The sequence below is a fragment of the Meles meles genome, chromosome 8 (assembly GCF_922984935.1).
Source record: "Meles meles chromosome 8, mMelMel3.1 paternal haplotype, whole genome shotgun sequence".
In the NCBI taxonomy this organism is placed as follows: Eukaryota; Metazoa; Chordata; class Mammalia; order Carnivora; family Mustelidae; genus Meles; species Meles meles.
The window spans coordinates 103,082,611-103,110,472 of record NC_060073.1 but is presented as its reverse complement, the minus strand read 5'-3'; the positions used below and the strand labels follow the sequence as shown (position 1 = coordinate 103,110,472).

At 45.2% G+C, this 27,862-nt stretch overlaps 1 protein-coding gene across 1 annotated transcript in view; it reads left to right on the top strand.

The window, feature by feature from the left end:
• The window catches only part of TECTA (tectorin alpha), a 67,890-nt gene extending 47,790 nt beyond the window's left edge, over window positions 1–20,100 (top strand). Inside the window, exons 13-23 of the mRNA XM_046017063.1 lie at window positions 3,346–3,729; window positions 5,620–5,906; window positions 7,543–7,838; window positions 10,648–10,758; window positions 11,922–12,124; window positions 13,123–13,286; window positions 13,723–13,971; window positions 17,434–17,596; window positions 18,761–18,848; window positions 19,116–19,232; window positions 19,728–20,100. Coding sequence (XP_045873019.1) covers window positions 3,346–3,729; window positions 5,620–5,906; window positions 7,543–7,838; window positions 10,648–10,758; window positions 11,922–12,124; window positions 13,123–13,286; window positions 13,723–13,971; window positions 17,434–17,596; window positions 18,761–18,848; window positions 19,116–19,232; window positions 19,728–19,828 — 2,163 coding nt within the window. The 3' untranslated portion in view covers window positions 19,829–20,100. The remainder of the gene's footprint in view (window positions 1–3,345; window positions 3,730–5,619; window positions 5,907–7,542; window positions 7,839–10,647; window positions 10,759–11,921; window positions 12,125–13,122; window positions 13,287–13,722; window positions 13,972–17,433; window positions 17,597–18,760; window positions 18,849–19,115; window positions 19,233–19,727) is intronic.
• The last annotated feature ends 7,762 nt before the right edge of the window (window positions 20,101–27,862 follow it).

The window sequence follows — 27,862 nt, the reverse complement described above, 5'->3', positions numbered from 1 at the left end:
GGGAAATACGGCGGCTGGAATCCGACTTTGTAGCTGTCTCAGCTGAGGACATTTTTAACTGGAAAATATGGCGCTCGAGGCCAAGAGGAATGGCCTTCCTTCTTCGGGCTATTGAAGCCCCGCGAAAGCGTGTGAAGGCCGCCATCTCCTCGTGGCCGTTTGTCACTCCGGGACCGTCCCCAGAGAGTTCTATCTGGACTGTCCAATGCTGTTGCCCCCGCCCTCCGCTTCCCTCTCTGGGGGGCTTCAGCGGAGAGCTGAAGAAGTCGCCCTTCGCAGACCTCACTCCTTAAGACCTTCCGCGACAGCTCCCTGAATCATGCACGTTCTGTGCTTTGAAACCTTTCTTTATGTGCCCTAATACCAAGCTAGGAAAGGCCTTCCCTGGAGGAAGTGCTTTGTCTGTGGTCCTGCCTCAAGCCGGGTCTCTGCTTCGGTGACGTGCCCGTCTTCTGCTGGCGAGGAGACAGGTAACAACTGCACGTACCGAGTATCTGCTCCCGCAGATCTCGGTGCTGGAGGTGCTGCTGGGGACGACAAGGCATGTCCCCCGCCTTGAGGAACTTGAATGTCTGTTCAGGAGAAACAGGCACTTTAAAGAACAAGAGAACGATGACAAAATAACACATCAACGAGTGAAAAATCACACCCTACAGAACTCATCAATTTTAAATGAAAAAGAATTGCAGCACTTAAAAAAAAAAATCTAATTGAAACGTCTGGATTGGAAATAAATTAGGCAAAAAAATAAAGAATGTCTCCTTTTTGTAAAAACATATCACCTCGTTCAAGAACCACCAGGTTGAATTTATTCTGAGAGTAAATAAAAGAGAGGGAATGTGGAGGTTGCTTTAGGTTCACGTTCAGTGGGAAATCGGCTTCAGTGTCCGAAGACAGAAGCAGAGCAGAAGATTAGAAAACTAATCAAGGAAGACTTCCGGGGAGAGGTGGGTTTAGCTCTTAGAAACACTGCTTATTTGAAAGGCAAAGGCAGAACATGAGAAAAACATAAGAAGACGTTCATTTTCTCACAGTCTCAGAGGAGAAATAACCAGACTCAAAGCTGAAAAACACTCTTGCATTCTCTGCTCCCTGGTCCAGAGACTTTACTGGCATGTCTGCATCCAGTAGGGGTGCCCTGCCCCCCTCAGCATGGATGTCGGTTGTCTGTGGCATCACGGAATGGAGCCGGGTTTGAGCGTCACTGAAGCACACTGCTGGTGTGCTGTTGGTGAACAAACTGTGTCATTGCCCTGAGCTTCGGGTGCCCCCATCCATGAAACATGGCTACTAATACCAGCTCCGTACTGTTGTACAAATAATCTCCACCAGGTGCTTCACCTTGTGCCTGGCACCGAGCAGCCCACTAATCGGGAGATACTATTGTGTTTGTTGTTTTTAGTCCCTTGAGTAACATTTTGTCAATAAAAAAATATCTAGGCATATTAATGAAATGATGCATATAAAAGCCCTTGGAACACTCAGGAAATGCAGGTACAGCTCTCCGAGGCTATTAGCACTATAAACATGATTATCCGATTTTCATCAGTCAGTGGGATTTGACAACGGTTTCTATCTGGGAAGTAGCAAACTCAACAGAACAAATAATCCACATCTCCTTGCCACCATTCGAACAAGCTTGGGGGCCTGTTTAAACAACACATTTCTTTGGAAATAAAGGGAGAACACATCTAGCCATTAGCATGTAGGGTAATCACCCAGCTGTCATTGCCAGGTCTAATTAAGGTAAAGAAAGCCGCACTGGGCCCAGTGACTCCCCTGTGAAGCTAGCTTCATGATCAAGTTCTCCTGTGGGATGAGTTATTTACCCTTTATCATATCCACATATGCCAGGTTATTTTTCTCTTTCTGCCCATGTAATGTCTGACTTCTTATCAGAGAGAGGCCAGACCATCCACTCAATTATTCTGCAAATCTGATAAGAGAAATGAAGTCAATTTGCAAGGCGGCTGGCACCCAAAATATTTTTCAGGTTTGGAAGGAGGGAAGACTTGGTAGGAATGAGTTTACTTTGAGGATGAAAGAAGTAGCAGTGGCATCTTGACATGAACTGCACTGGGGAAACTTGTCCTGGAGATCTCGTTCTCTATCTATTTACCTTCAAATCCGAGTCATATCTGTTTGTCGTAGCCAGAATTTTGATAAGTCTATCCTTAAAGCTGGAAACAGTGACCAGACAGAAGCAGAAGCCTTCTTGTGCCTAGTTCAGACATCTTCTCTGGAGAGTGCTGTTCTGGTCAATTGAATTAGTGCCTACACTGCAGTCTTAGAACCAAGTCTACTTGTTGAGACCACACCCCACCTGGACAATCATGGCCAATTTCCAACAGTTTCCTGGAGTTCTCAATCTAGAACAAGGGCAAGTTCAAGAGCACAAACTCCACCAAGTACAACTGGGTCTACAGATGATTGCTTGTTTGGGGAAGAATAGGAAATTATAGGCTGCCACCATGGGGGATAGGCTTTGCTACAGGTATTTTATGTAACTATATAATTTCTCACCTTCTCAAGGAGGATGAGTGGCTCTTCTCCAGTAAGAACAGTACCTACAATTTATTGAGTGCCTACGCTATGCCTGGAAACATGCCTTATAATTTAATCTTCACAGCTGCCCTAAAAGACTGTATTATTTCCTCTAATTGAGAGCTGAACCAAGGAAGGTCCTGGAAGGCTGGTAGTGCTCCTCAGGGTGGACACGGAGGGTCCAGGGCTAGGACTGAAACCCAGAACCTCCCTGTTCTCTAGATTTCTCCCATCAGAACACGAAAGAATGGAGGTCCTTGCCACTGCAGTAAATTCCAAGTGGATAGGTATAAAGACAAAATTTGGAATGGCCATACTCAGCAAATGTTGAAATGACTCATCAGAGGAATTGGTTATAACTTTCTTTTAACCTATTTCAGGGACGAAGGGGTGGTTTTATCATTCTTGAGCAAACTGAAATTTCATCTTCGTAGTGGAGGCGGTTCTTGATGGGACTAATTTCCCACCAAATATTTTCCCTCTTCACTTACTTCCACTAACAGCTAGACATTCACAGGTTGCCTGTGCTTAGTTCTACAATCCAGCTATTTAAGATTCCCAGGTTCTTGACTAAAACCAATAAAGACTAACTTGTATGTTGTCTGGCATCTGAGCGGAGTGGAACTAATGTCATATTTGCGTGGAAGCAGCCCCCTCCTGCTCCCTGTTGCAAATTCCAGACCCCTTGGAGAGAGGCTAGCCCAGCTGGGAACAGGGTCCAGATGCAGGGGTGCCCCCAGGAGGCAGGGGACTGTTGCCCTGCGCACAGCCCAGATTTAGCGCCCGCCGTTTCTCTTGCAGCCCAAGCAGCTGTTCTGGAACAGCGACTGCACACGACGCTGCCGCTGCTTCCGTCGCAACCTCATCCAGTGCGACCCGCGCCAGTGCAAGTCTGATGAGGAATGCGCACTGCGCAACGGGGTGCGCGGCTGCTTCAGCACCAAGACCTCCTACTGCCTGGCTGCGGGCGGCGGTGTCTTCCGCACCTTCGATGGTGCCTTCCTCCGCTTCCCCGCCAACTGCGCCTTCGTGCTGTCCACCATCTGCCAGAAGCTGCCAGACATCTCCTTCCAGCTCATTATCAACTTCGACAAGTGGTCGGCGCCCAACCTCACTATCATCTCGCCCGTCTACTTCTACATTAACGAAGAGCAGATTCTCATCAACGACAGGAACACTGTCAAGGTAACGGGCCTGTCATTGATTTCTTAAGACATGTAGAAGGAGGCCTTGGCCAGGGGGCGTTGTGGTTTTCCCAGGCAACCCAGTGTGAGGATAATAGATTGTTTCTCTGCATATACCCTCCAGATAGGACCAGATTTTCAGGAATGAAAGTCTAAAGATTCCGCAGGTTTGAGAACGGGCCCTGTTCTGTCCTTTGCTGACCATTCTGGGGCCAGTAATGACCGCGTGGGTGCTAATAGAGTCTCAGGTGATAAAATGGTAGATAAGTCAGCTTTGACTCTGCATTAATTTCCAAAAAGCATCTTGTTTGTTTTTAAGAGCCTTTAAAAGTACTCTTGGCTCTGCTCAGCTGTACCAAGACAAGCTCTTTCATTTCTGCTATCCTATCTAAAAGTCAGGTGAAGGCAAGCATTTGCCCATACAAATGACGACCTCGCTAAAAGCCTGATGGAGCATCCCCCACTATCAGAGGGCTCCATGATGACATAGCAAATGAAAGAAAATGGGAGGCTGAAAACTGGGATTTCTCTTTGGTTGGCCCTTCCTTAGCCTGGCTGACTGGCTCTGGTGAATCTTAGACTGGCAGATTAAATAAATGTGGATCTCCAACCCACCCCCAACTTGGATTCCTCCCACCCCTTCCAGGTAAAGTATAATCTGCTCTGATAAACTACTGAAAGCCACCTCAGCCTCTCAGCTAAACCAGGCTGCTCACAAGCCAGCAGACCCGGAAGCTGGAGTCAGTCCCCAGTGCTAGGATTCCAGCTGGGGAGGGGCAGATAGAGAGCAAGGACACACACATTAATGTTTTCCAGAATTAAGCGTTATTGTGTGTATTCTGCTTTCTGCCACTGGCTCAGATAATCATGCATGGAGCGTATCTCTGTTTGAAAAATCATCAGATAGCTCAGTGTCCACCGTTAGGCAAAAGAACTGGCAGTATTTTGCAGGCTTCAAAGGAAGAGTCTGGATTTTAATACTGGTTTTTAACTTCAATGAAAGCTGCTACTGTTTTTGACACTCCAATTCTTCTTATAAATTGGCCCACATAGACACAACTGCGTTACTCCCAAATACAGGAGCTAGAAAGTCAAAATGACCACCCGAGAGACCAAAACTGACATTATTGCTGAATAAAATACTCCAAGCTGGCCAAAATGGTAAAGAATTATATTTTCTAAAAGGCTTCTGCTTTTTTTTTTTAAGAATCAAAAGTTACTAATAACCAGGAGGGAAAAAAATCAATTTATTTGGTAAGGACAGGAAAAGCACGTTATGTTCTATCCTAAGGGCTAAGAAAAGAAACTCTTAGAAAGTAGGAGAATGATGAATTCAGAAAGTACTTTGCCTATAGGACCTTTGGGGCGGGGAGGACCTCCAGTTTGGACATTATACACAAGAAAACAGTAAATGTGGCAGTGATCCCCAGATTCATTTTAACCGTGTTAGACATTCCTTAGCACAGATGGGGATTTCATTTCAGTAATTGGTTTATGCTGGGGAAGGTTTTATACAAAACCCCAGCTGTTTGTGTGGATTGTACTTTTGTAATGTTTTCTTATCTTTCTGCCTTCATGTTTTGCTGCTTTGGGGGGGACTGTGGATAGTATGATGAGTAAATGCCCTTAAATTCTAGGGCAGTGTTCAGCAAGCTACAGAATTTGACCAAATCCACTTGCTCCCATTTTTTTTTTTAAATAAAGCTTTATTGGAATGCACCCTCGGTAATTTAATTATATATTGTCCATGGCTGTTTTCATGCCCTGAGGACAGAGTTGAGTAGCAACAGAGATCGTATAGCCCACAAAGCCTAACACATCTATAGTGGCCCTTTAGAGTAACAGCTGCCAACCCCTACTATAATTTACCTTTCTCCCCCCACCCCCATAGGTGAATGGCACACAAGTGAATGTTCCATTTATAACTGGGCTGGCAACCAAAATCTACAGCAGTGAGGGGTTCCTGGTGATAGACACCAGCCCCGACATCCAGATCTACTACAATGGTTTCAATGTCATAAAAATCAGCATCAGCGAGAGGCTGCAGAACAAAGTGTGTGGCCTCTGTGGCAACTTCAATGGGGACTTAACCGATGACTATGTGACCTTGCGGGGGAAGCCAGTGGTGAGCAGCGTGGTGCTGGCCCAGAGCTGGAAAACCAATGGCATGCAGAAGAGGTGAGAGTTCTAGCAGCTAGACTCTGTGTCCCCACATATTCCCTTTGTCCATGACAGGTGTTAATGAGGAATGTGCTCTCATAGCATCACCGCTCCTCTGCTGCAAAGAGTTGAGCCCCAGGTCTTTGGAGTTTTCATGAGACAAATAGACACATCAGAGGGCTCAGTAATTTCTTGAACAGCAGAGGAAGGAATTGGGCTTCAGTGATATGTTTCCGAGTCTTCACATCATCTAGCCCTTGGCCAAACAAGAGGGTGCCCAGGATTAAACACTGAGGTCTTGGCCAGCTGTCCCCTGGGAGAGGAAGAGCTATCCCTTGCTCCCCAGGGGCTGGGTCTAATTGTGTGCCCATGACTTTCTCCAGAAGGCTTGGTTGAGGTTGTGCAGGTAGAGGTTGGTGGAGATCAGGAAAGTCTTCTCAAAAAAATGGAAGTCATTGAAGTTATTATGAGACCCCCTCTCTTGCCAGCTGAAATAGAGTAAGTTAAACAAGTTATTCCAAAGGTGCTTAATTCAGATTACCTCGGAGCTGCTGAATTTTGTTACCTATTTCTGGATCTATAGATATGCTTCTTTTTCCTGGTGTTTCTTTGCTTGTGTAATGGCTCCACCCCTTGTACTTTAGCGTCAGCTAAATTCCCAGGTGGGGAAATGATGCAGTTATAAGGGGAGTACTGTATCATAAATAAGACAGTCCTGAATTATAGGACCCAGAGCTGGGAAAAAACCTCAGGCAGGGGAGCCTGGGTGGCTCAGTGAGTTAAAGCCTCTGCCTTTGGCTCTGGTCATGGTCCCAGGGTCCTGGGATCGAGCCCCGCATCAGGCTCTGTGCTCAGCAGGGAGCCTGCTTCCCTTCCTCTCTCTCTGCCTGCCTCTCTGCCTACTTGTGATCTCTGTCTGTCAAATAAATAAATAAAATCTTTAAAAAAAACCCCAAAAACCTCAGGCAATATCTAGTCCAGTCTCTTCCTTTTCTAGGTGAAATGGAAGCTAGAGCAGAATGAGTTACATGAGGGGCCCTGGAAGTGGCCAAGTCCAGAATCTTCTCCTGAGGAGTTAACGACTCTTTTTGAGCTTCTCCTTTCCTCACTTTCTCCTTCCCTCTTTCCCTTTCCTTCCTTCATAAACTATTTCAGCTGGATACCAATTTTCTTGTGATGGTTTTGCTGTTGGTCTCTGATAGCTGTGTGGGAAGTGCTTTAGAAGGGTTCTAGACAACTATTCTACCAACTACCAGTATTACTATTATTTATTAATAATAGTAATTCTCATTATTATTATGGTTGTTATTGGTTATTATGTCAATACCTGTTCATGGTTATCATATCAATCCTATCAAGGGTGAACGGTTTTCATATCAATATCTGCCTTTCATCTGACACGTTGGCCACCAACCCATTATTTTCGTTTACCCTCCCTTCTCCCGGTGATAGCAACAATAGGAATTACATGTTGCTTTCTTAGATGGATAGATTGAGATCAGTAGCACCTGATTTACCCAAGATCACATAGCCAATTAGCGTTGGAATCCGCATACTTCGCTGACTTCCGGGTTAGCAGACGAGGTAACAGGCGGGGTCTTCCCTCCCAGCGGGTATCTTGGGTGGCTGTTTTGGCCTCGCTTCGTCTGACCAGACTTCTCGCCCCCAGCTGCAACGAGCTGCAGTTCTCACAGTACGCGGCCATGTGTGATAATGTGCACATCCAGAAGATGCAGGGTGATGGCTACTGCCTGAAGCTCACCGACATGAAGGGCTTCTTCCAGCCCTGCTATGGGCTTCTCGACCCCCTCCCCTTCTACGAGTCCTGCTACCTGGACGGCTGCTACAACCACTACAAGTACCAGCTCTGTGGCTCCCTGGCCGCCTACGGGGAGTCCTGTCGCTCCTTCGGGATCCTCAGCACCGAGTGGATCGAGAAGGAGAATTGCTGTAAGAGAATTATTTTATTTCTGCTGGTTCTTTTCTAAGCAAAAAGAACAGTTCTGCTGGTAACACTGCTGGGGCGAGGCCTGCCTGGCTGGCCTCCACCTTTAGCCATAGGTCTGTGCCCAGGCTTGAAGAATTGAGAGCTACAGCAGAGATTTGTGGGGGGGGGGAGGGGAGAGCATTTCAGGGGAGGCTTACCCACCTGTCGTTCCTCTCCAGCTGTGGAATTTGGGAAACCAGCTTGGGCAGATGAGGTTCTTTGGGTTGGAGGAGCACCCATCCAGTGACTGATGAGGTAGAGGAACAGAGGATGGCATCCTGATTGCTTTCAGATCCCAAATCTAGCTCTTCCTCACCTCCTTGAACATGGGTCAGAGCCCAGCTCAGAAAGGGAAGGCATGTGGCAAGCGACAAGTTGAGTTGGAATTGAGGGGACTCTATCTGCCTGCCTTGAAAGGAAGCTGTGGTTGGATTTCTAAAGGGATTGTACATATATTAAATTAACTAATAAGCCAATGATCTATAGATTCCTGTTTTAAATTCAGTTAGTCAACATAGAGTACATCATTAGTTTCAGATGTAGATTTCAGTAATTCATCCATTGCTTTTAACACCCAGTGCTCATCACATCATGTACCCTCCTTAATGCCTGTCACCCAGTAGATCTATAAATTCTTACATTTTTTCTATAGTAAGAAAATCATTTTGGGGGGCGCCTGGTGGCTCAGTCATTTAAGCAGCTACCTTTGGTTCAGGTCATGATCCCAGGGTCCTGGGATCGTGCCCTGTGTCAGGCTCCTGCCCTGCATCGGGCTCCCTGCTTGGCAGGAAGCCTGCTTCTCCCTCTCCTTCTCCCCTCAGCTTGTGTTCTTTCTCACAATCTCTCTGTCAAATAAATAAATAAAATCTTTTTTAAAAAAGAAAAAAAATCATTTTGATGTGTATATCCATTATACTGTTTGCTCATTTTCTTACTAAGTGAATCAAATAGATGGAGTAAATATGTGTAGAAACACATATAAGTATACATGTATATATAAATGTATCATATCCATATGTGTCCATATACATAAATAGTCACCTGTCTTATTAATGCAGTATGATACTGTGGCCAACAGAATGTACTAACCTGGTGTGCCTCCTGGTCCCACTAGGAAAGCTGGCACATTGCAAGTCTGCATGCATTTCAGTCTATCTGCAGACTAAACCTGACCAAGAATAGGGATGCCCTCAATTCAGATCCTAAAGTCAATGTAGCTGATTAGAATATGTATCCAATGATTTCAGAAACTCTTGACAAATTACTAGTCTCTGTTGAAAACCAACATCGTTTTTTGGATAACTTTGATATTTTACCCTGCTGTGCTAATAAGCAATACTTTCAAACAGTTTAAGATAAACTGTTTTGAAACTTTAAAAACTTCTCTCTGTGTAAGGGCATGTCCGATTTGGCAGTTGGTGTATGGACCACCATATTTGTAAGGGAGGAGTTTTTCTCCTCTCTGGGCTTTGGTCTCACTTTGTTATTCTCTTGGGTTGTTTTCATGTCATGTGAATCAACCATAACATTCACTGAGTGGCTGCTGTGTGCTTAGCACGGCGTAGCTACTGGACACACTGGCCAAGTGAAAGGATCTTTACAAAAGGAAGCCTTTAAAAATAAATGTATTTAGATTATGCTGGTGACTCTCCATTAGCTGTCTTTCTGGGAATTAAGACAGGGTGATGCCAAGCCATCCCCAAACTCCCACCTATTTACAATGAGTTACTTAGCAGAGGGGCACGGCAGCTGAGTCAGGAGAAGCATCTGAGACAGTACGGGGTTTTGCTTTGTTTTTAAATTCTTGAAGCTAACTTGGCTCATGCTGGGATTGAACAGTTGTTGTTTCTTTAGCACTCACCATCCCATGCCATGATGAATAGGAGGATTATTACATCTGATAGGGAGAGAGGTTCTTTAAATAAAGAAACGAGTGTCTAAAAGAAAATGCTCTCAATTAGCGTTTCTTAAACTGGGGAGTTGACAATCTTGCAGGTGGTCTGCGGACTCATCTGCTACAGAAATAATTGTTTATCATACGATGATGATGGCAGTCCACATACATTTGTTTTTTACTTACAGTTTTACCCTTGTTGGCAAAACAGTACAATTAATCTAAGTCAGTGCTGGTGAGTTATGTGTAGGTTTTGGTTTGTCTATTTTTGTAAAATTAAGTACATAGAAGTTTATGAGAAAAATAGACCATGAATCAAAACAGACCGGGAAGCCCTATTGGAAGGACCTCTCTGGGACTTTACCGGTCCTAAAATTTTCATTCTTAACAAATACTTATTGAGCAGCAACTTTGGGGAGGTTGGGTGCAAGGGAGTATGGAGATAAATGGTTGGGCCCTACTCGGTCTGAGTGCAAAGATACAAATGCACGTAATGGCAGACCAATGTGGTAAGAACAGGATGGGGGTAGATCTTGGCAGTTCACGGTGTCTCTGCATTCCAGCCTCACCACTCAGCTTCCACTGTGTGGCCCTTGGGCTCATTGCCGCTATGAAATAGTACTTAGTTCGCAGAGCAGTCGTGAGGGGTGGAGGAGATAGTGCCGCTGAAGCATGAAGCCCAGTGCCGGCCCCGGAGCCAGGGCCCGATCACTAGTGTTGTCATCACTTTCTGGAAAGTTGCCCCGTCTGCTCATTCGCAGCTGCCGTCTGACGACCGCCAGTTCCGTGAAAGTGGCAAGTCCAGAGTGCAGCCACCTGCTGCCGAGCATGGGTGTGAAAATCAAGTCGTGCGTGCTTCTGTGTGTTTTCCTTTTTAGCAGGAGTGGTTGAAGATCCCTGTGTGGGGGCGGACTGTCCCAACCGGACCTGTGAGCTGGAAAACGGAGGAGAGCTGTGTGGCTGCGTGGAGCCGCCCCCCTACGGCAACAGTGAGTGACACCTGCCGCCTCCCTGCCCAGACCGGGGACCCTGAGGGAGGCCAGGCCGCTGCACAGAAGGGCTCCAGGGGTGCAGCCAGTGCAGCCGCCCTAGTTAGAGACCCACCTCAAGAAGCTTTCATGAGCGTTGAGGCAGAACGAGGAAGCAACCTGATGTCTTCAAAGTAGGTTAATGTTCATTTCCTCATAGCTGCCGCCTCTTTTTCAATAAGGGATAACACCTAAATGTGTACATGAATCGAGTCAGCCAGTTTCTGCTGAAGCCCTCTTCAACATCAGAGATCCAAATCGATCTTGTAGTCTCACGGGGAAGTCAGGCAGTTTGACACAAACACGAAACCCTCAGAGCAAGAGTGCCAGGTGCTCTAAGACTCGTTGAAAGCCAGATTAATGGGTCCTGAAGAAGCAACTGCAGGGTTTGAAGCAAATAGTGAACACCCGTTCCCAACGGCAGCATCAATAAGGTAGGAAGGGCTTTGTCCCCGCCGGGTGCACCCATGATGCTGGCCTGAAGGGGGTGCTACTTTACATCCCCAACCTCGTGCCCTTGGCTGGAACCAGATCACTGAGAAGGCATGTGCTGAATTATAGCATCCTACTTGACTGAAAGTCTCTCTCAGAGGGGGGCTGTTCAAGGGCTTTATCTGAGCAGCTAAAATGCTTCTCTCTGTCTCTATAGTGCTCCTTAGCTTGTGTTTATGTACTCCTAGAAAATGTCAATTGGCTTAATCATGTCAAAAGTCTCCTAGCAGGTGCCTGGGAATCCATGGGGGCTCCAGGAGTGGCCTGCCTGTGGCTGCTCTCACCAGGGGCACGTCCTTTAGCCCCTCTAGGATAAACCAGATGTGGTGCACAACTCACGGGAAAGTAGCTCCCACCAAAGTGGGGCAAGGTCCTGGGTTTGGGAAGAAAAGGCAAAACACACTTCATTAGGTCCATCTTTTTTTAAAAAAGCTTAACAACATCCCAGTTATTGCTTTGAATGATTTCATATACTCATATGGTTGGATCAGAGCTTCATTAGAAATGCCCAGCCTTTGTGAGAAGATCATTAGCCTCTTCTCAAGGAAACGGTCATGGGATGCCTCGCCCCCCACCCCTGCAGCACCACCAACTCCCCCGGACTTGCCTTTCATCATAACTCTTCCCCGCAGACTCCCATGACATCATTGATGCAGAGGTGACCTGCAAGGCATCCCAGATGGAAGTATCCATATCTAAGTGCAAACTCTTCCAGCTTGGCTTTGAGAGGGAGGGCGTGAGGATCAATGATAGACAGTGCTCCCACATCGAGGGGGAAGATTTCATCTCCTTTCAGATCAACAACACCAAAGGGAACTGCGGCAACATTGTGCAGGTGAGAACCTTGGGCTGGAAAGGACATCTGGCCGAGGTAGTGACGGTCCTGGATGTTTGCATGTTGGGTGTCTTTAAAGCCAACTTCAGGGTGGTCTCCTTAGAAATATCCTCCATGGGAAACAGCACAAAGCATAGCTGATATGAAAGACATCAAGGAGAATCATCTGGTGTTGAGTGGTTAATTGAACTGAGAGATCTTGATAAGTGACCGGCTCCCGTCCTCTGTTTGCACTGTCTGCTGTCATCCTCTGTCCTGCACGGTTGACACATTTTTGTTACCTTCCTCATGCTTCTCTTGTTCTTCCAGGTAAAGGAAGAGTTTGGGGGGGTAAGGATATCCCAGACACCATATAAGAGTTGGCTACAGAAATACATCAAGAAATACATCATGTCAGATTATCTAATGTATAGGTTGGCAAAGCATCTTACTGCTTATCTTCCTGTTCCTTCCTATTCCATATATATATATATACATATATATATGACACCAGGAAGGAACAGGTATGTGTATATATATATGACTGGGATCATTAACACTTTATCAAGGAGTGAAAGGAGCAAGCAGGTGCAACGTGCCTTTGTTCATTGTGGTCCTTGTGGGAAGGTCTGATAGAAGATTTGGTGAAGGAGAGATTTTGGATTAGGACTTGAAAAAGATTTATATTACCCTGGGATGGCAATACTTCATGCTGTCCCCATCTTGGTTTCCCACAGATAACTGGGGCTGATGGTAGTTAGAATTCAGGGTACGTGTATTCAGCCTCCGTGGACACTCAAGGTTATCAGACTGAAGGATGCTGTTGACATCCATTGCAATACTTTCATCATTACTGTTAGTAAATGCTGAAGCTAGCTCCGTCCTGACTTGTACCAGCCTCTTGGTTATGTATGGAACGAAGCCACTTCTCCACTTTCAGAGCTGTGGGTTCGGTTTGAAATGTAAGCCACATACTCACTCGCACATTTAATGATTTCTGACCTTCCTTTGCTCGGCAGTCCAATGGCACTCATATCATGTATAAAAACACAATCTGGATCGAAAGTGCCAACAACACTGGCAACATCATCACTAGGGACCGGACGATCAATGTGGAATTTTCGTGTGCTTATGAGCTGGATATCAAGATCTCCTTAGATTCTGTCGTGAAGCCTATGCTGAGGTAAAGAATCTCATGGGCTGTGCGCATTGCTTTGTCTTTTCCTTGACAGTCAAGGTTAGCATAATCAAAATTGCTTGCTAGCATTTGTCTTTGAAACACGAGGGAAGAAATAGTTCATATTTTCTGCACCTAAATTCCTTGGACCAGCACTATGGATTAGAAATTTCTACAATGATAGAAATATACTGTGTTACTATCTAGTACAGTAGATATATGTGGAAATTGTGGTTAGGGGTGCTGAGGAATTGGCTTTTCAAATTTTATTTCATTTTGATTTTAATGGCCACATATAGCTTGCCATTTGGGGTACCATTTTGGACTTAGACTTTACTATCATCTACTTTGCCTTCCCTCTGCATTTTCAGCTTGAAAATGGTAGTCATTGAATAAATGTAATTGTTGGGAGTCCCTGGACTCATGATCATTTCCCTTTTAGTGTCATTAACCTTACAGTTCCAACCCAAGAAGGCAGCTTCACCACCAAGATGGCCCTCTACAAAAATGCCTCCTACAAACACCCTTACCGCCAGGGCGAAGTGGTGCTGACAACTCGAGATGTGCTGTATGTAGGGGTCTTCGTGGTTGGGGCTGACGCCACGCACTTGATCCTGACCCTGAACAAATGCTATGCCACGCCCTCCCGCGACAGCAATGACAAACTCCGATACTTCATCATCGAAGGAGGGTGAGTGGCCTCTTATCAGAGGACAAGCCTCAAGAGCCCTTTGCATAAATATCGATCAACATCAGTTTTTAGAGAAGAGAATGGGAGCTAATGTTTGTATTTCGCATCCATGAGCTAGAATTCTCTTAACAGCCTGTGAGGTAGATATTGTAAACCTCCCTTTGTAGATGAGCAGACTGAGGCTCAGGGAGACCAAGCAACTTGCTTAAAGTCACACAGCAGCTTGGTAGCAGATTCCGGAGTCCTTGTGGCATTAACTACAAAATGTGATGCAAGAAGGGATTGTGTCCTGCCTACTTCAGATTTCAGCGTAAGAGAACTGTGGATCACCTACACAAAAGCATGTCATGAGAAGAACTGATGGTTGGTGAACAGAGCACCTGTCAAAATTTGAGAAGAAGTAAAATAATGGAGTAGAAGAAGAGAATAGTAGAAGAAACTACAATAGCCTATAAAACCAAGGAGTCTCTTATTCACCACTAAATGCCTGGCACCTACTGTGTTTCCTGAAACACAGTGGTTATGTAACAAAATTTATGGAAAAAATGAATCAGAAGAAAAGACTATAGACCAAATCACAATAATTATTTTAATTTTTTAGAAACTGGTTATGTCAAGTAACAGTAGTTCCTCCTGGCTATGAGAATTAAACAAGAACAGCATTTATTTCATATAGGTTTTAGGTGACACGGAAGCTTCCGTAAGGAAATCAGGGCATAAACAATTGGTCGAACCTGAGTATTTTCTGCTAGGTTAGATGAAGTGGGGACAGCCACAGAGAAGTAGGAGAGGTCAAGGGGTATGTGGTAAGTGTAGTAAACCAGGGGAAGCTTAGCAGAGCCTCTTAGTTAGGATTCTTCTTGGTGTCCGTCTGTCTTTGGAGGTAAGGATTCTCCTTTCCTGCAGGAGGGAGGGCTCTTGTCACCTGAGGGCTTTGTGACCTTTTTCAGGGGAGTAGAGTCAGGGAAAGGTCACCATGACCTTTCTGCCACTGCCATTTTCTCAAACTCCTTCACCTTAAAATACTCAGTATTTGGGGGGTGGGGGGGTAGCATGTCCTGACCTGCAATGACTAGCCTGGGTCAACACCAACCCTGAGGTGGTCAGGGAGCACTGTGGCTACTATAATCAGTTTTGAGGTTTGAAAAGGAATAGTTTCTTTTTTTTTTTTTTTTTTTTAAGATTTTATCTATTTATTTGAGAGAGAGAGAATGAGAGAGAGAGCATGAGAAGCGGAAGGGTCAGAGGGAGAAGCAGACTCCCTGCCGAGTAGGCAGCTGATGCGGGACTCGATCCCGGGATTCCAGGATCGTGACCTGAGCCAAAGGCAGTTGCTCAACCAACTGAGCCACCCAGGCGCCCCAAAAAGGAATAGTTTCTTAAAAGAAGGCATGGATCTGGGCAAACAGTGAATATCTACTACTTTGCAGAGAAGTTAGGTACATAGTTCACCCGGGGCAACTCAACAAGTCAGGGTCAGAGAGGGATCCTTCCAAGCATTAAGACACATGGCCTCCCTCACCAGCCGGATGGGACTTGTATTTTGGGGTGCGGAGGCTTTTGACTTTCTGAGCTGATTCTTGGGCTTTTCAGAGGTGAAGGGAAGGACGTGGTGACTCCTCGGTGGCTTACAGGCTGGAGGCCTCTCCTTCCCATCAAAGTCCTTTCCTAAAGTGAAAGAGCTCAGATCTGAGCACCTGTACCGATGCCGGCCCTGTTGGAGGGCCTGTGTCTCCTTTGGAGGATGCAGCGGCATTCAGAGAGGAGAGCGAGTGAGTGAGCGTGTTCATACATCTCAGCCTCCCCCAGGGTCTGAACAAAGGCCTTCAGATGAAACTGTTATTTGCTTTTGTCATAGGAGGGAATTTTAATTCATGAGTCTTTCTGACCTTTCTTGGAGGGATTTGGTTATTATGTTCCCAGTGAACTTGTCGCATGGGAAAACCAATGTACAGTGACAAATGTGTGAGCAGCAAAATGGGTTCACTTCAGAATTGTGGGGGGTTAGCTGTTCCTCTCCAGCTCAGTGGAGGGCAGCAACGGTACCCCTATCTTCCAGGGACTCAGAAGTACCCCCATGCCCATTGCTGCTCTCTCCTTTTAATGCATCTGGACAGAAGAAAGGATGGTTGTTTCTCTGATGGTGGACAAAGGGTTCTAGGGCTTGGCCTGTGTGCATACCAAGGCAGGCATCCACAGAGCCTGTCCGTGCTTCCCCAGGCCTTCCTTTTGCTCCGTGCATTTCCGGTACCTGAATAACAAGTCATCTGTCTGGGAGGGGGTCGTCTGGTTAAGAGGGAAGGCCTGTGTGAAGATCGCAGGGCTGTGAGCATTTTAGAAACTTTGGACCAATTAAGATTATTCAAATGAATAACAGTGACAAGGAAAAGTATGGCAGGTAAGTTTTAATTTCAAAACACTTAAACTATTGTCTTGAAGACTAATTACAAAACCTAATAGGTGTGGGGATGCTGGAGGATAACTCCGGTTTTTAATTTTCCTTATCACTAAGCTATTTAATCCTGTGGGCTTGGGGAAGGAAAGATTAAAAAAAAAAAAAAAAGAGCCACTCTTTTTATCTTCATCATTTTTAGATAACTTCTCGGCCAGCCTTGGCACAAGTCATGTGTTCACTTGTGCATTCATCCACAAAGATGTTTAGATCCATCCTGGGTGCCCTGCAGGGTGTGTGGAGACCCAGTGAGGAAGGCATCCGGGTTCTTGTGCTCCAGGAATCCAGGAAAAGCCACCTTTCCCACGTGGTCAGGGCAGTGTTAGGGGTATCCGTAGAGAAGGGGGAGCCACAGACTGGTGTTGGGGAAAGAACAGGGCTATGCATGCATTGGAAGACTTGCAGACTGGGGAAACTGCACGTGGAAAGAGAGTGCGACAGAAGTGGCTGTGATACATTTGAGGAACTCCAGGTGTGCCTGAGGGAGGCTGGCGGCTGTCACTGCCCACTGGCCCAATACCATGAAGGGTGGGGGCCAGGGCGAGCAAAGAAGCAGCCACGTGCCGCTCATCTGGGACTGCTCTGACTTCTCCTCCAGCTCCCACCTGTTTTAACGCATGGATATGGCCCAGTAGGGTTTTAATCAGGGGACCCTCCCCCATGTGATAATTCCCCAGAGAAAGTACAGCCAAGGTGAGGACTGATGGCGTGGTTGCAGAGCTGGTGTCAGTAATGCAGGACACTGTGAGAGGCAGAACGAGAAACGGAAGCCGTGGGGAGACTGGGGACAGTCCCTGCAGTCATCCTGCTTTTAGTTGCAGTTAGGATACTAATTTGAGGTGTTATTCGATGCTTTTAAAACAAACTATGAAAATAGGAGTGGTAGCAAATGAGAAACCACACGGTCCAGAGGTCACTCTCAAATGCAAAGACATTCTTACCTATCATGATGGTTTTATATGAAATAGAAGACAATGTGTGAAGCAAAGATTCCATTTTCTCCTGAATAGGTGTCAGAACATTAAAGATAACACCATAGGCATCGAGGAGAACGGCGTCTCCCTAACCTGTCGCTTTCATGTCACTGTCTTCAAGTTCATTGGGGATTACGACGAAGTTCATCTTCACTGTGCAGTGTCACTGTGCGATTCTGAAAAGTACTCCTGTAAAATAGTAAGTGAGGGCATGAAAATGAAATGCCTCGCTTTATTTCTCACTGCCCCGCTTTGCCCAACACGGGGATCACGATTGCCAGGCTCTGGCTGGCTCCCGAGGGTTCTGTGGCACCCACAGCTCCTGAAAGTGGCTAAGTTGAAATCCTCCCCAGATGCCTAGGAGCAACAGGCCTCTTTGGTGAGATAGGAAGGAGAGGATGCGGTAGAATAATGTCAATTTACTCCCCTTCTCTGTCTCTGAACTGTGAGTCTGTCGTGGGCATAGCACTAGACCAGGGTTTCTCAGCACTACTGACTTTTCGGACCAAATTATTCTTGGTTGTAGGGACTGTTCTGTGTGTTGTAAGATGTTTAGCAGCAACGTTGGCCTCTACCCACTAGAGGCAAAAACACCTCCTCCCCAGTTGCCACACCCCAAAATTCCTCCCAGCATTGCCAAATACCCCTCCAGGGTATCTGGCAGGAGGAAGGGGCAAAACTGGCCCCATTGAGGACCTTTGTACCCACACCAGAGTCTCAAGGAGCCAAGACACCTGAATCTGAAGGGAACCGTGGGGGCCAAGCTCCAGCATACGATCGAAACAAACTCCTGGGTTCAGGGTACTTTATCTAGGCATTCTTTAGACCGTGACTCTCCTGCAGCTCATCCAGACCCACGCCAGGGTCTGAGGCTCCGTAGGGGTTCCTGGAGGGGCTGCTGGAATGAGATGACAAGCCAGTCCTCCCTTCCACGCCAGGCTTACATCCCCACCAGACACCGGCGTCCTTAAGACTTCACTGCCCTGGGATGTGCTCCGTGTTCTTTAACACTCCAGCCCTGTGCTTCCCCAGCCTTTGCAGAATCAAGCTGTGAATTGTGGCCAAGCCACTTAGACATGCAGCTGCCTACCCTGTTGCCAGATGCGATCCAACAATCCTCATCCCTGGGAAGGGAACCTCTTTGAATCGAACTCTTATGTGGAGAATATATTTAATTCTGTTCAACGTGAAGCCCCGAGTCCCAGTGGGCTCCAGGATCAAGAATGCACTGGTTCTAATTAATCGGAGCAGCAATAGCGCTCGAGGCTGGAACCGCTGCCTCTTTTGGAGGCTGGAGATGTGGTAAAGAATAAGTTATCGGCTTAATTGTCTGAAATTTTCCCTCCGGTGTTCTGTCTTTCAGACTTGCCCACAAAATTCCAGGATTGCCACAGATTATACCAAAGAGCCTAAAGAACAGATCATTTCAGTGGGACCTATTAGGAGAAAAAGTATGTATGTCCCCCAAAACAATGATAAATTATTAAAACAATGGGATTTGAAGGCCCGGACTAACTCTTGGGTGCAGTTCCACTACAACGTGAAGCTGGTGACTGACCAAAAGAGGACCCGACAGTGAAACCTTTTCATTGGCTCTGAAAGTGCCACAGTGGCACTGGGCTTTTCTTCTTGCTGTCCTCTGTTTAAAGCTTTGCCCTGAGATCCACGTCCAAGATTTGATCTGCCTGCGGTTGACCTGACCAGCTGCTCTTTTCCAGGGCTGGACTGGTGTGAGGACAACGGAGGGTGTGAGCAGATCTGCACGAGCCGAGTCGACGGGCCTCTGTGCAGCTGTGTGACGGGGACCCTGCAGGAGGACGGCAAGAGCTGTAGAGGTAGATGCATGCCCTGTCCCGGGCAGGCGGCTGGGCACGGGGAGCCCTTTCCCCTGAGGAGGCGACGCTCACATGGGAAGCCCAGTCAGTCAGCAACTGGCTTATGAAAATTCCAGAAATTAAGATGGAGACATGAGGGGAATGCCAAGGAATTCTAGCACCATCTTGGCGAGCACTATTTCAGGACCAAGTATTGGCCTTAAATCTGGTCACCAAGTCTGCCTGGGCTGTGGCTGGGACTGGGATGGTTGATCCAACAAACAAGATTTCTTGCAGTCGCCTTAGCACATGGGTTTCTCTGAGGTTAGCAGGACTCTGCTAAAGGTTGAGTTAATTCTGCTTCTTTCCTGCCTCGGTCAGTGCCATTTGGAGAAAGTGAGTTCTTGACAATGAAGAGAGTGGGTTCATTCATTTAGCTGCGTACCACAGATTTCTGATTCCTATCAAAGAACTATCTTTCTTCATAGGACTTACTATGTTCCTCTCTGTTCACAGCCTCTAATTCTTCCACTGAACTTCAAGTTTGGACGCTGCTTCTCATCATGACCCAGATTTCACTATGGCATTTTGTCTATAAATCAGGCACGACCTCATAATTAACTCAAGGTTGCTATATAAAGTACTGTAATTTACTTACTTCAACCCCCTGTAGGATAAAACGTGTGTGCCCTTAAGTCAAAGCCTGATTGAAAAGTGTCCAGCATCTCAAAGCAATACCACCTGCCTCCAATAGTCAGAGTCCCAGAAATGTGTGAAATGCCCACCTCCTCTTTCAAAGTACGCAATGGGGCTTCCAAAAGCCAGTTGCGGAAAGCAGGTATCTTGCCCAAAATGTCCAAACTGTTGTCACTGGAAACTTCGGTTCCTGGGTGGCTCAGTGGGTTGGGCCGCTGCCTTCGGCTCGGGTCGTGATCTCAGGGTCCTGGGATCGAGTCCCGCGTCGGGCTCTCTGCTCAGCGGGGAGCCTGCTTCCCTCTCTCTCTCTCTCTGCCTGCCTCTCTATCTACTTGTGATCTCTCCCTGTCAAATAAATAAATAAAATATTAAAAAAAAAAACCAATAAAGAAAAAAAAAACAAAAAACAAACTCTGGTTAGGGAAGTCTGACCAGAAGTCTAATCAGAAAAATCCCTCAAGCTGGTGCTATTTCTGGATCACAGTTTTTTGCCGAGAAAGGGCCTGTTGGAGCAATCTCGAGAAGCATTTCCTGGAAGGTCTGACTCTCTCTAAGGAATCTTTCTGATGTTTGGAAGTGTCTGATCTATGATACGCATGTGTTGCTCACTCCTGTTTATGATGAGCTCCTTCGCTACCCTCGTGTCCCTCCACCTTGCCGCGGCAGCTTGGCCACTCGGGATACTGTTTGCAGACCTGGGGAACCCCACCTCCCATCCCACACCCAGACCCTTCTCTCTGACAAATCAACCAAATAATTTTTAATGTGTTTTATGCTTAAATAAACTTCGTGTTCAAATACTCTCGGTACTTGGTGACTGATATCATTCTTATGATGTTAAGCTTTGCATATTTCATTGCGTGCTCTGATTTCATAAAAGCAGTGGCTGTTGGGTCATGTAGACCCCACTGCCCAGAGCTTGACTGTGTTTTGTCGTGTGTCCTTACAGAGTGTTAGGACATGAACATGTGGGGTGGCAGAGAAACAGGGAGCGTCGCCTTTTGTACATAGTACAAACCGGGGCCCTGCTGAACACAGTCCCTGGACTGCCTCTCTTTTTCAGGTTCAAAACAAAGTAAAACCCACTTGGAGTTTATTTTGAAGTTGTTTGGATTTAAGCAGATGGTATTTTTGCATTTTTCTGGGAACTCTGTGAAAAGCTGAGCATAAATCCTCGTGTCCTTGCCTGTGGGTGTGGATATGATCGGTGTTGTCTTGTGTGTAACGGGTACCACGTCGCACTGGCGCTGGGCTGAAGAAGTTGGAGTGTAGATGGAGTCTGTGCCAAGGTGCTTTGACCTCCCATCTTCTGGGAGGATTAACAAGTTCTAGCTTGTCTTGCCAGTTACATGTGGTGGCTTAGAGAGCAGCTGGTGTTGGAGAAAAAGATGTGTCTACTTTAGCTCGGACATTTTGAGATGTGGAGAAATGCTGAGCATTGGGAGGGGTTAAGGAACTCAAATGTCTCTTGCAAGTGAGACAAAACGTGGCTTCCTCACCAAGAGAGAAATCGATGTTCCCTGCATGTCCCATTTTCACATGAAAAACTCTCTCGTTGACACAGTTGATGGTTTAGGTATGCACAATCAGATTCTGAATTGAACACAAGAATGTCTCATTGATTCTTTTATTTGATTCCCTGAGATGGGTCTCAGCTAAAAACACATAAGGAGGAAGTGTTTTCGTATTTAATAACTTGCCCTTATTGATCTTCTTGTCAAAGTCATTAGAAAGTTCTAAATGAAAGACTATAGTTTGTTGGGCTTTGGCTTTTTTTTTTTTTTAAACTCTTCTAATTAAAACTGTTCTTGCCACAGTTTTATTCTTGGACTTTGGTTTGTCACTTGGTTGACATCCAGGCATGTCTATCATTAGGAGAAGCTGGGTTGTGGTGCTGTAACAGAACACCCCAGAATCTCAGTGGCTTAAACACTAAGATTTCTGGGGTGCCTGGGTGGCTCAGATGGTTAAGCTTCTGCCTTCGACGCAGGTCATGATCCCAGGGCCCTGGGATCGAGTCCCACATTGGGCTCCCTGCTCAGTGGGGAGTCTGCTTACGCCTTTCCCTCTGCCTCTCCCCGACTTGTGCGCTCACTCTCTCTCGCTCTTTCTGACTCTCTCTCTCTCTCTCTCAAATGGATAAATAAAATCTTTTTTAAAAACCCACTAAGGGGGCGCCTGGGTGGCTCAGTGGATTAAGCCGCGGCCTTCGGCTCAGATCATGATCTCAGGGTCCTGGGATCGAGCCCCACATCGGGCTCTCTGCTCCGCAGGGAGCCTGCTTCCTCCTCTCTCTCTGCCTGCCTCTCTGCCTACTTGTGATCTCTCTCTCTCTGTCAAATAAATGAATAAAATCTTAAAAAAAAAAACCCACTAAGGATTCTTTCTTAACCTATGCTAGTGGGCTCTGGTCCTATGAAATGATCACCACAATAAGTCTAGTTAATATGTTACCTTGCATAGTTATAAATATTTTTTCTTGTGATAAGAACTTTTTAAGATCTCTCTTTACTGACTTTCAAATATGCAACACAGTTATTAACTGTAGTGGCCAAGCTGTCCATCACGTCCTCAAGACTTATTCATTCGCCAACTGGAAACTTGTTGTTTCCAGTTGTTGACTGGAAAGTTGTTGACGCACTTTGACTGCGTCACTCATGTTGTCCACTGCCCCCAGCCCACCTCTGGCAAGTGTCCGTATCTGTGAATTCTTTTTCTTTTCACTTTTTCTTAAGAATCCATGTCTAAGTGAGATTATGTGGGATTTGTCTTTCTTTGACTTATTTCACTTAGCTTAACGCCCTCCAGGTCCATCCATGATGTAGCAAATGGCAGGATTTCCTTCTTTATTTTGTGGCTGAATAACAGAGAGAGAGAGAGAGAGAGAGAGTGTGTGTGTGTGTCCGCTCATGTGTGTATGTGTATCAGCAGTTCTTGATCTGTTTGTCTATGGAGGGACTCAGGTTGTTTCTGTAGGTTGGCTATTGTAAGTAACACTGCAGTAAACCTGGGCTGCAGTTAACTTTCCAAGTCAGTGGTTTTGTTTCCTTTGCACAATTACCCAGAAGTGGAACTGCTGGATTGTACGCTAGTCCTACCTTTAGTTTTTTGAGGAACCTCTGTACTGTTTTCCATGGCGGCGGCCCCAAGTTACATTCCCACTAGCCCTGTTCCCTTTTCTCCACATCCTCGCCAACACTTGTTATCTCTTGAGACTTCATTGCCTCCTGATGCTGCCAGGTCAACAACAGGCTTTGGGGCTCACCTAGGCAGGGGGAGAGAAGGCGGAGACTCACAGCCTGGAAGGGACACCATATCACTTCTGTTCCCATTTCCTTGTCCGAAGCAGTTTCGCGGCTGTAACTAACTGAGAGCAGCGAAGAACGAGCTCCCAGTGAGCCAGAGGACAGAAGAACTAGAAATCGTGGGGATAGCTGTCGTGTGATCTTAGAGGCAGTCACTCCTATCTGTATTCGGGGGAAATATTTTTACAGAACTAAAACCAAACAGACCCTTTATCTGACTATCTGGAAGGCAGAACCGGAAGATGATCTTGACCCTTCCACCAATTCTCCACTTGAAACAAATCACTCCGCAGCGTTTTGCCTTAACTTTCCTTCTGTAATGGGAGAATATGAAGCTTCTTTTCAATATTGTCATGTTAGAAAGTGACACTATACAAGTGTAAATCATACGATAGTATATATTTAGATTAACTCCAGAACAGTGCCTTTTCCTGCCACTCAGAAAGATTTGCCTCAAGGAAGGGGAGAAAAAAAAGGCACTTGCTTAGCAAAGGTTAAAAGGAAGTTAATTGAGAATCTTATTAACTTGGTATTCGTCTGATATCAAAAGAAACAACATCTTGGGGTCTGGCATTTCTGACAATTGGGAACTCTATAATTAGTTTCTTAACCAGTAGTAGGTGTGTGCGCTACTCAAAGTCCTGATGGCAAAACTTGAAAGCACTAATTGTTTTACATTGTCTAATATTCTAGCTATTTTTAGTACCATTTGACATTTAGTGGGAGCTTGAAATCTTTCTTTCAACCAAAGGAATTTAGTAATTATCCAAAGATGATAGTCATGCAGGTTTAGGGTAATAAAGAATTACTTGTTTACTATTTCTGAATTAATTTAGCATCTACCCTATGCTGAAGCTTCCAGCCTCTCTCCCGGAACTCAGGGGATTTCTATACCCTGCATTTCATTGTAATTTGGCCCTGGTTTGGAGAACACGATGGCATTTTTCGTGCCCCATGCACTGGTATCTGCGACACAACAGAGGGGAAAAAAGAAAAATCAAACAGCGCCCTCTAGTGTCCTCTTTTAATTTTTTTGCATGAAAGCCAAATGTCTGTTGAACCACACCAATCAAAATATGATTTCTCCCCCTCCTCGAAACCTCAGATGCAGAATGTTACCAGAATATAGCTTTAAAGAACACACCAAATGCCAAGGACATTTTCTGGGGAACCGTGTGAGATTTATTTTAATGCACACAGTACGCATCATTCCAGGAAAATACCAGCTTTTGGCATCCCAGGCAAATTTTGCCCTTAATATCTATTACTCTAACACGTTGACAAAAATAGCTGTCGGGAAAAATTATCTCTTTTAAATGTTGAGAAATAAACAATGTGATCAAGAGAAGCCCATGAAATATTTAGTGGTCTTTTCCCCCAGCAGAATGTGAAATACTTTTACATGCATCAGACTAATGGAAGGCTGTGTTTGTGATGGTTTAATTATGTTTGCTGAAATACGATTCTCATATAAGACAACATCTCCATGGCAGAGGGACAGATCTCTGTGTCTATAGATAGAAATAAAACACAAAAAGACTCATCGTTCCGTGAAGAACTCGGCAATCAAGTTCTATTTGCTAAGGAAACAAATGAAGGGAGAGCGTTCACTGTACGTTTTGTTGTTTCTGTTTGCATGTAGCCTCTGGGTTAACCACTGTTTTATCTGTTAGCGTAGAACATTGATTGTGAAATAGTTTTGAAACTAAGATGTTCTCTCATTAGATGAAATCACAGTACCTTATGCTCCTGTAGCATCTTTCATAACTTCCAGTGCTTTCCTACCTATATTTAATATTGTTCAATTCTAAATCATGCTGCATTTTGACAGGGAAATTAGAGGAAGGGTGTTAAATTGAAGTTGAATTGCATAAAGTACTAACTCAACAAAAAGCCCCACCCACCCATACATGTGAGCTCATGCCTGTAGGTTTATCTCAAAATTTCCAACTGGTAATGAGGCAATTAGGATGATAGTAGCCTTTCAAGTCTTTTAAGCCTTTTAGGAACAAAGAACCTAGATAAAGAAGCCTTGAAATTTTCCCCCTTACTCTTGAATTTCTTCCTGGGATAGTATAATGTACAAAAATACACAGATATGACCCTATTCTGATTAGGCAGAAATCTATCAGAAGGGAAAATACATGTCATTACTTTAGGTCTTGAAAATCTTTGCATTGGATCTATCCAGAACTCATAGAAGTCATTGATGACTACATTCATATAGAAATATACTATTAATTAATATGTTAAGCAAAGGCAGAAAATGCATGGTTCGCAGTATTTTCCTCTGACCTGCCATAAACATTCTTTTTTTTTTTTTTTTTAAAGATTTTATTTACTTATTTGACAGATAGAGATCACAAGTAGGGAGCGAGGCAGGCAGAGAGAGAGAGAGGAGGAAGCAGGCTCCCTGCCAAGCAGAGAGCCCGATGCGGGGCTCGATCCCAGGATCCTGGGATCATGACCTGAGCGAAAGGCAGAGGCTTTAACCCACTGAGCCACCCAGGCACCCCCTGCCATAAGCATTCTTAATGCAACCACCTGTCCTGGTCCTTAAATGTATTATACATATCTACACGGACCATTGAACTCAAAGAGTTCAAGTGTGTATTCAATCACGCCATCCATGGGTCTCTGTGTCCGCGACCGCAAAACACTATAAGGAATAGCTCTGGCCACGCAAGGGAGAGAGCCTGCTCTCCTGAAGAATCCTGATCAGAAAGCAATTTGGCAAACTAATTCGACAAGGGGAACATGATTGAACACATAATGTGAAAACGTCTAGGTGTCATATGGGAATATTCAAGGCATAAAATGAAGCGAAGAAGAACTGTGAGAGTGTTCTGAATATTAATTCAAAATCAGTGGAGCCTGGAGATGCCCGGCCACTGTAGACTTTATTCCCAACTCCTACGTGTTAGCATTTTTGAATCGTACTTTCAGCCTCATCCTTTTTATAAACAATGACTTTCACTAAGTAACTTTACGTAGAATCCAAGAACTGAGTCAACAGAGGGAGAGAAATCTTAGCCCCGGACCACAGTTGAACAATTTACCCAATGACTGCAATCAGTTTAAACGCGTGCTGTTTAGGCAAATCACCCTGAAAAGCCCAGGCTGCCTAAATCATTGGGAAACACATCATCGTACGAATCTAAATATTTTTTATTTTAGGAAAGGCGGTTTCCAACAGTCACAGCACATGAGGACCTCGTGGTATTTCTAGGCATTATCCTCTAGAAACACAAATTCATCACAAATCAATTTTCCTGGCCCCTGGGACTCAGAGAAACCAAAGGACGTCGCAGCGACACCAGTGCCAACTCTTTCTAATTCCTCTGCTTTACGGTTTCCTATACTTTGATGGGAGATTGAAACTATAGAACTTAAAACTGGATGGCGACTTTTAAAGTTTCATAATAAAATGTCCTAAGTTGTGGGCATGTATTTCCAAGTCTTCTACCAAAAAGCATCATTCTGAAGTTCTCTGTTACGGAAAAGACCACAAAAACAACAAAATGCCTTCTCTTTGAGTCTACTCTTCGAAGTGGGTTCTTGAAACGCCACTCCAAAACATGAACTTGAGTCATTGATCACTGGCGAAGTCTTCCTAGGGCCATTTTATTGGTGTAAATAATTGTAAAGGTAAGCATTTTCACCAATTCCCACGTTGTGTATTCCAGTCCCAGTGTGGGATTTTCCCCGTCACCAGAAGGGTGTAAGTGCACATGGGCTGGAAAAATGAGACTGGCATAACCTTTCAGTTCTGTGAAGGCAAGCCAAGAAACATTTCATTCCGGTGCATAACACAGCGCGGCTGGGGATGGTAGAGAGCACGCAGTGGGGGCAGGGTTGGTCCTGACCCCCATGGGAACTGGAGGGAGCCAGATGGATCAGATGGCATCCAACGTATCTTCCTATTCCAAAAATGCTGAAAAAGAAGAGCTCACTTTTACTGCAAACCCCCTAAGCAGACTTTGTTAAAAAGTAGGAGAAAATGATCTTCATTGTCTTTCTGAGATATTTGGAAATACTGTACGAAGCTGAACAATGACTCCCTCAGATTTAATTCTGTGAGTAAAAATCGAATGGAGCCCAGAACGGAGAAATGAAATGTAAAGACAGGGTTACCCTGAGGGAGAAAGCTTGAATTTAATAAAATATTCCTTGTAGATACTAACTCATGTGAAGGAAAGAACAAAGTGTCTTGATACAATTTTCTTTGGAATAAACTTCACTGAAATTATAAATGAAAAAAATTAAACTGATTACCTTGAACAGTAAGTAAATAAATATTAAAGCCAATCCGTAAAAGACATCAGAAGCACCATAATTTTCCCCTAGGATGTTTGTCAGACTATTTCCTTGGCCATTCCCTTTTGCCCAAGGTCCAGTCATCAAGGGCAGGTAAGGTTCCATTAATTCTACAGTTCTCTCTCTCTCTCTCTCTGTGTGTGTGTGTGTGTGTGTGTGTCCAGCAACATAAGGCCTCAGGATGAATTGCAAGAAATAATATAATTATGATAAATCTTCAGATTTGTAGTACTTAGGTCTAAGTTTTTCTTCTCCAAAACAAATAAATACTCAGCAAAATGTCTATTTAATTTTTCTAGAGTTAAAAGGCACTAGGAATCTACCCAGCCACAG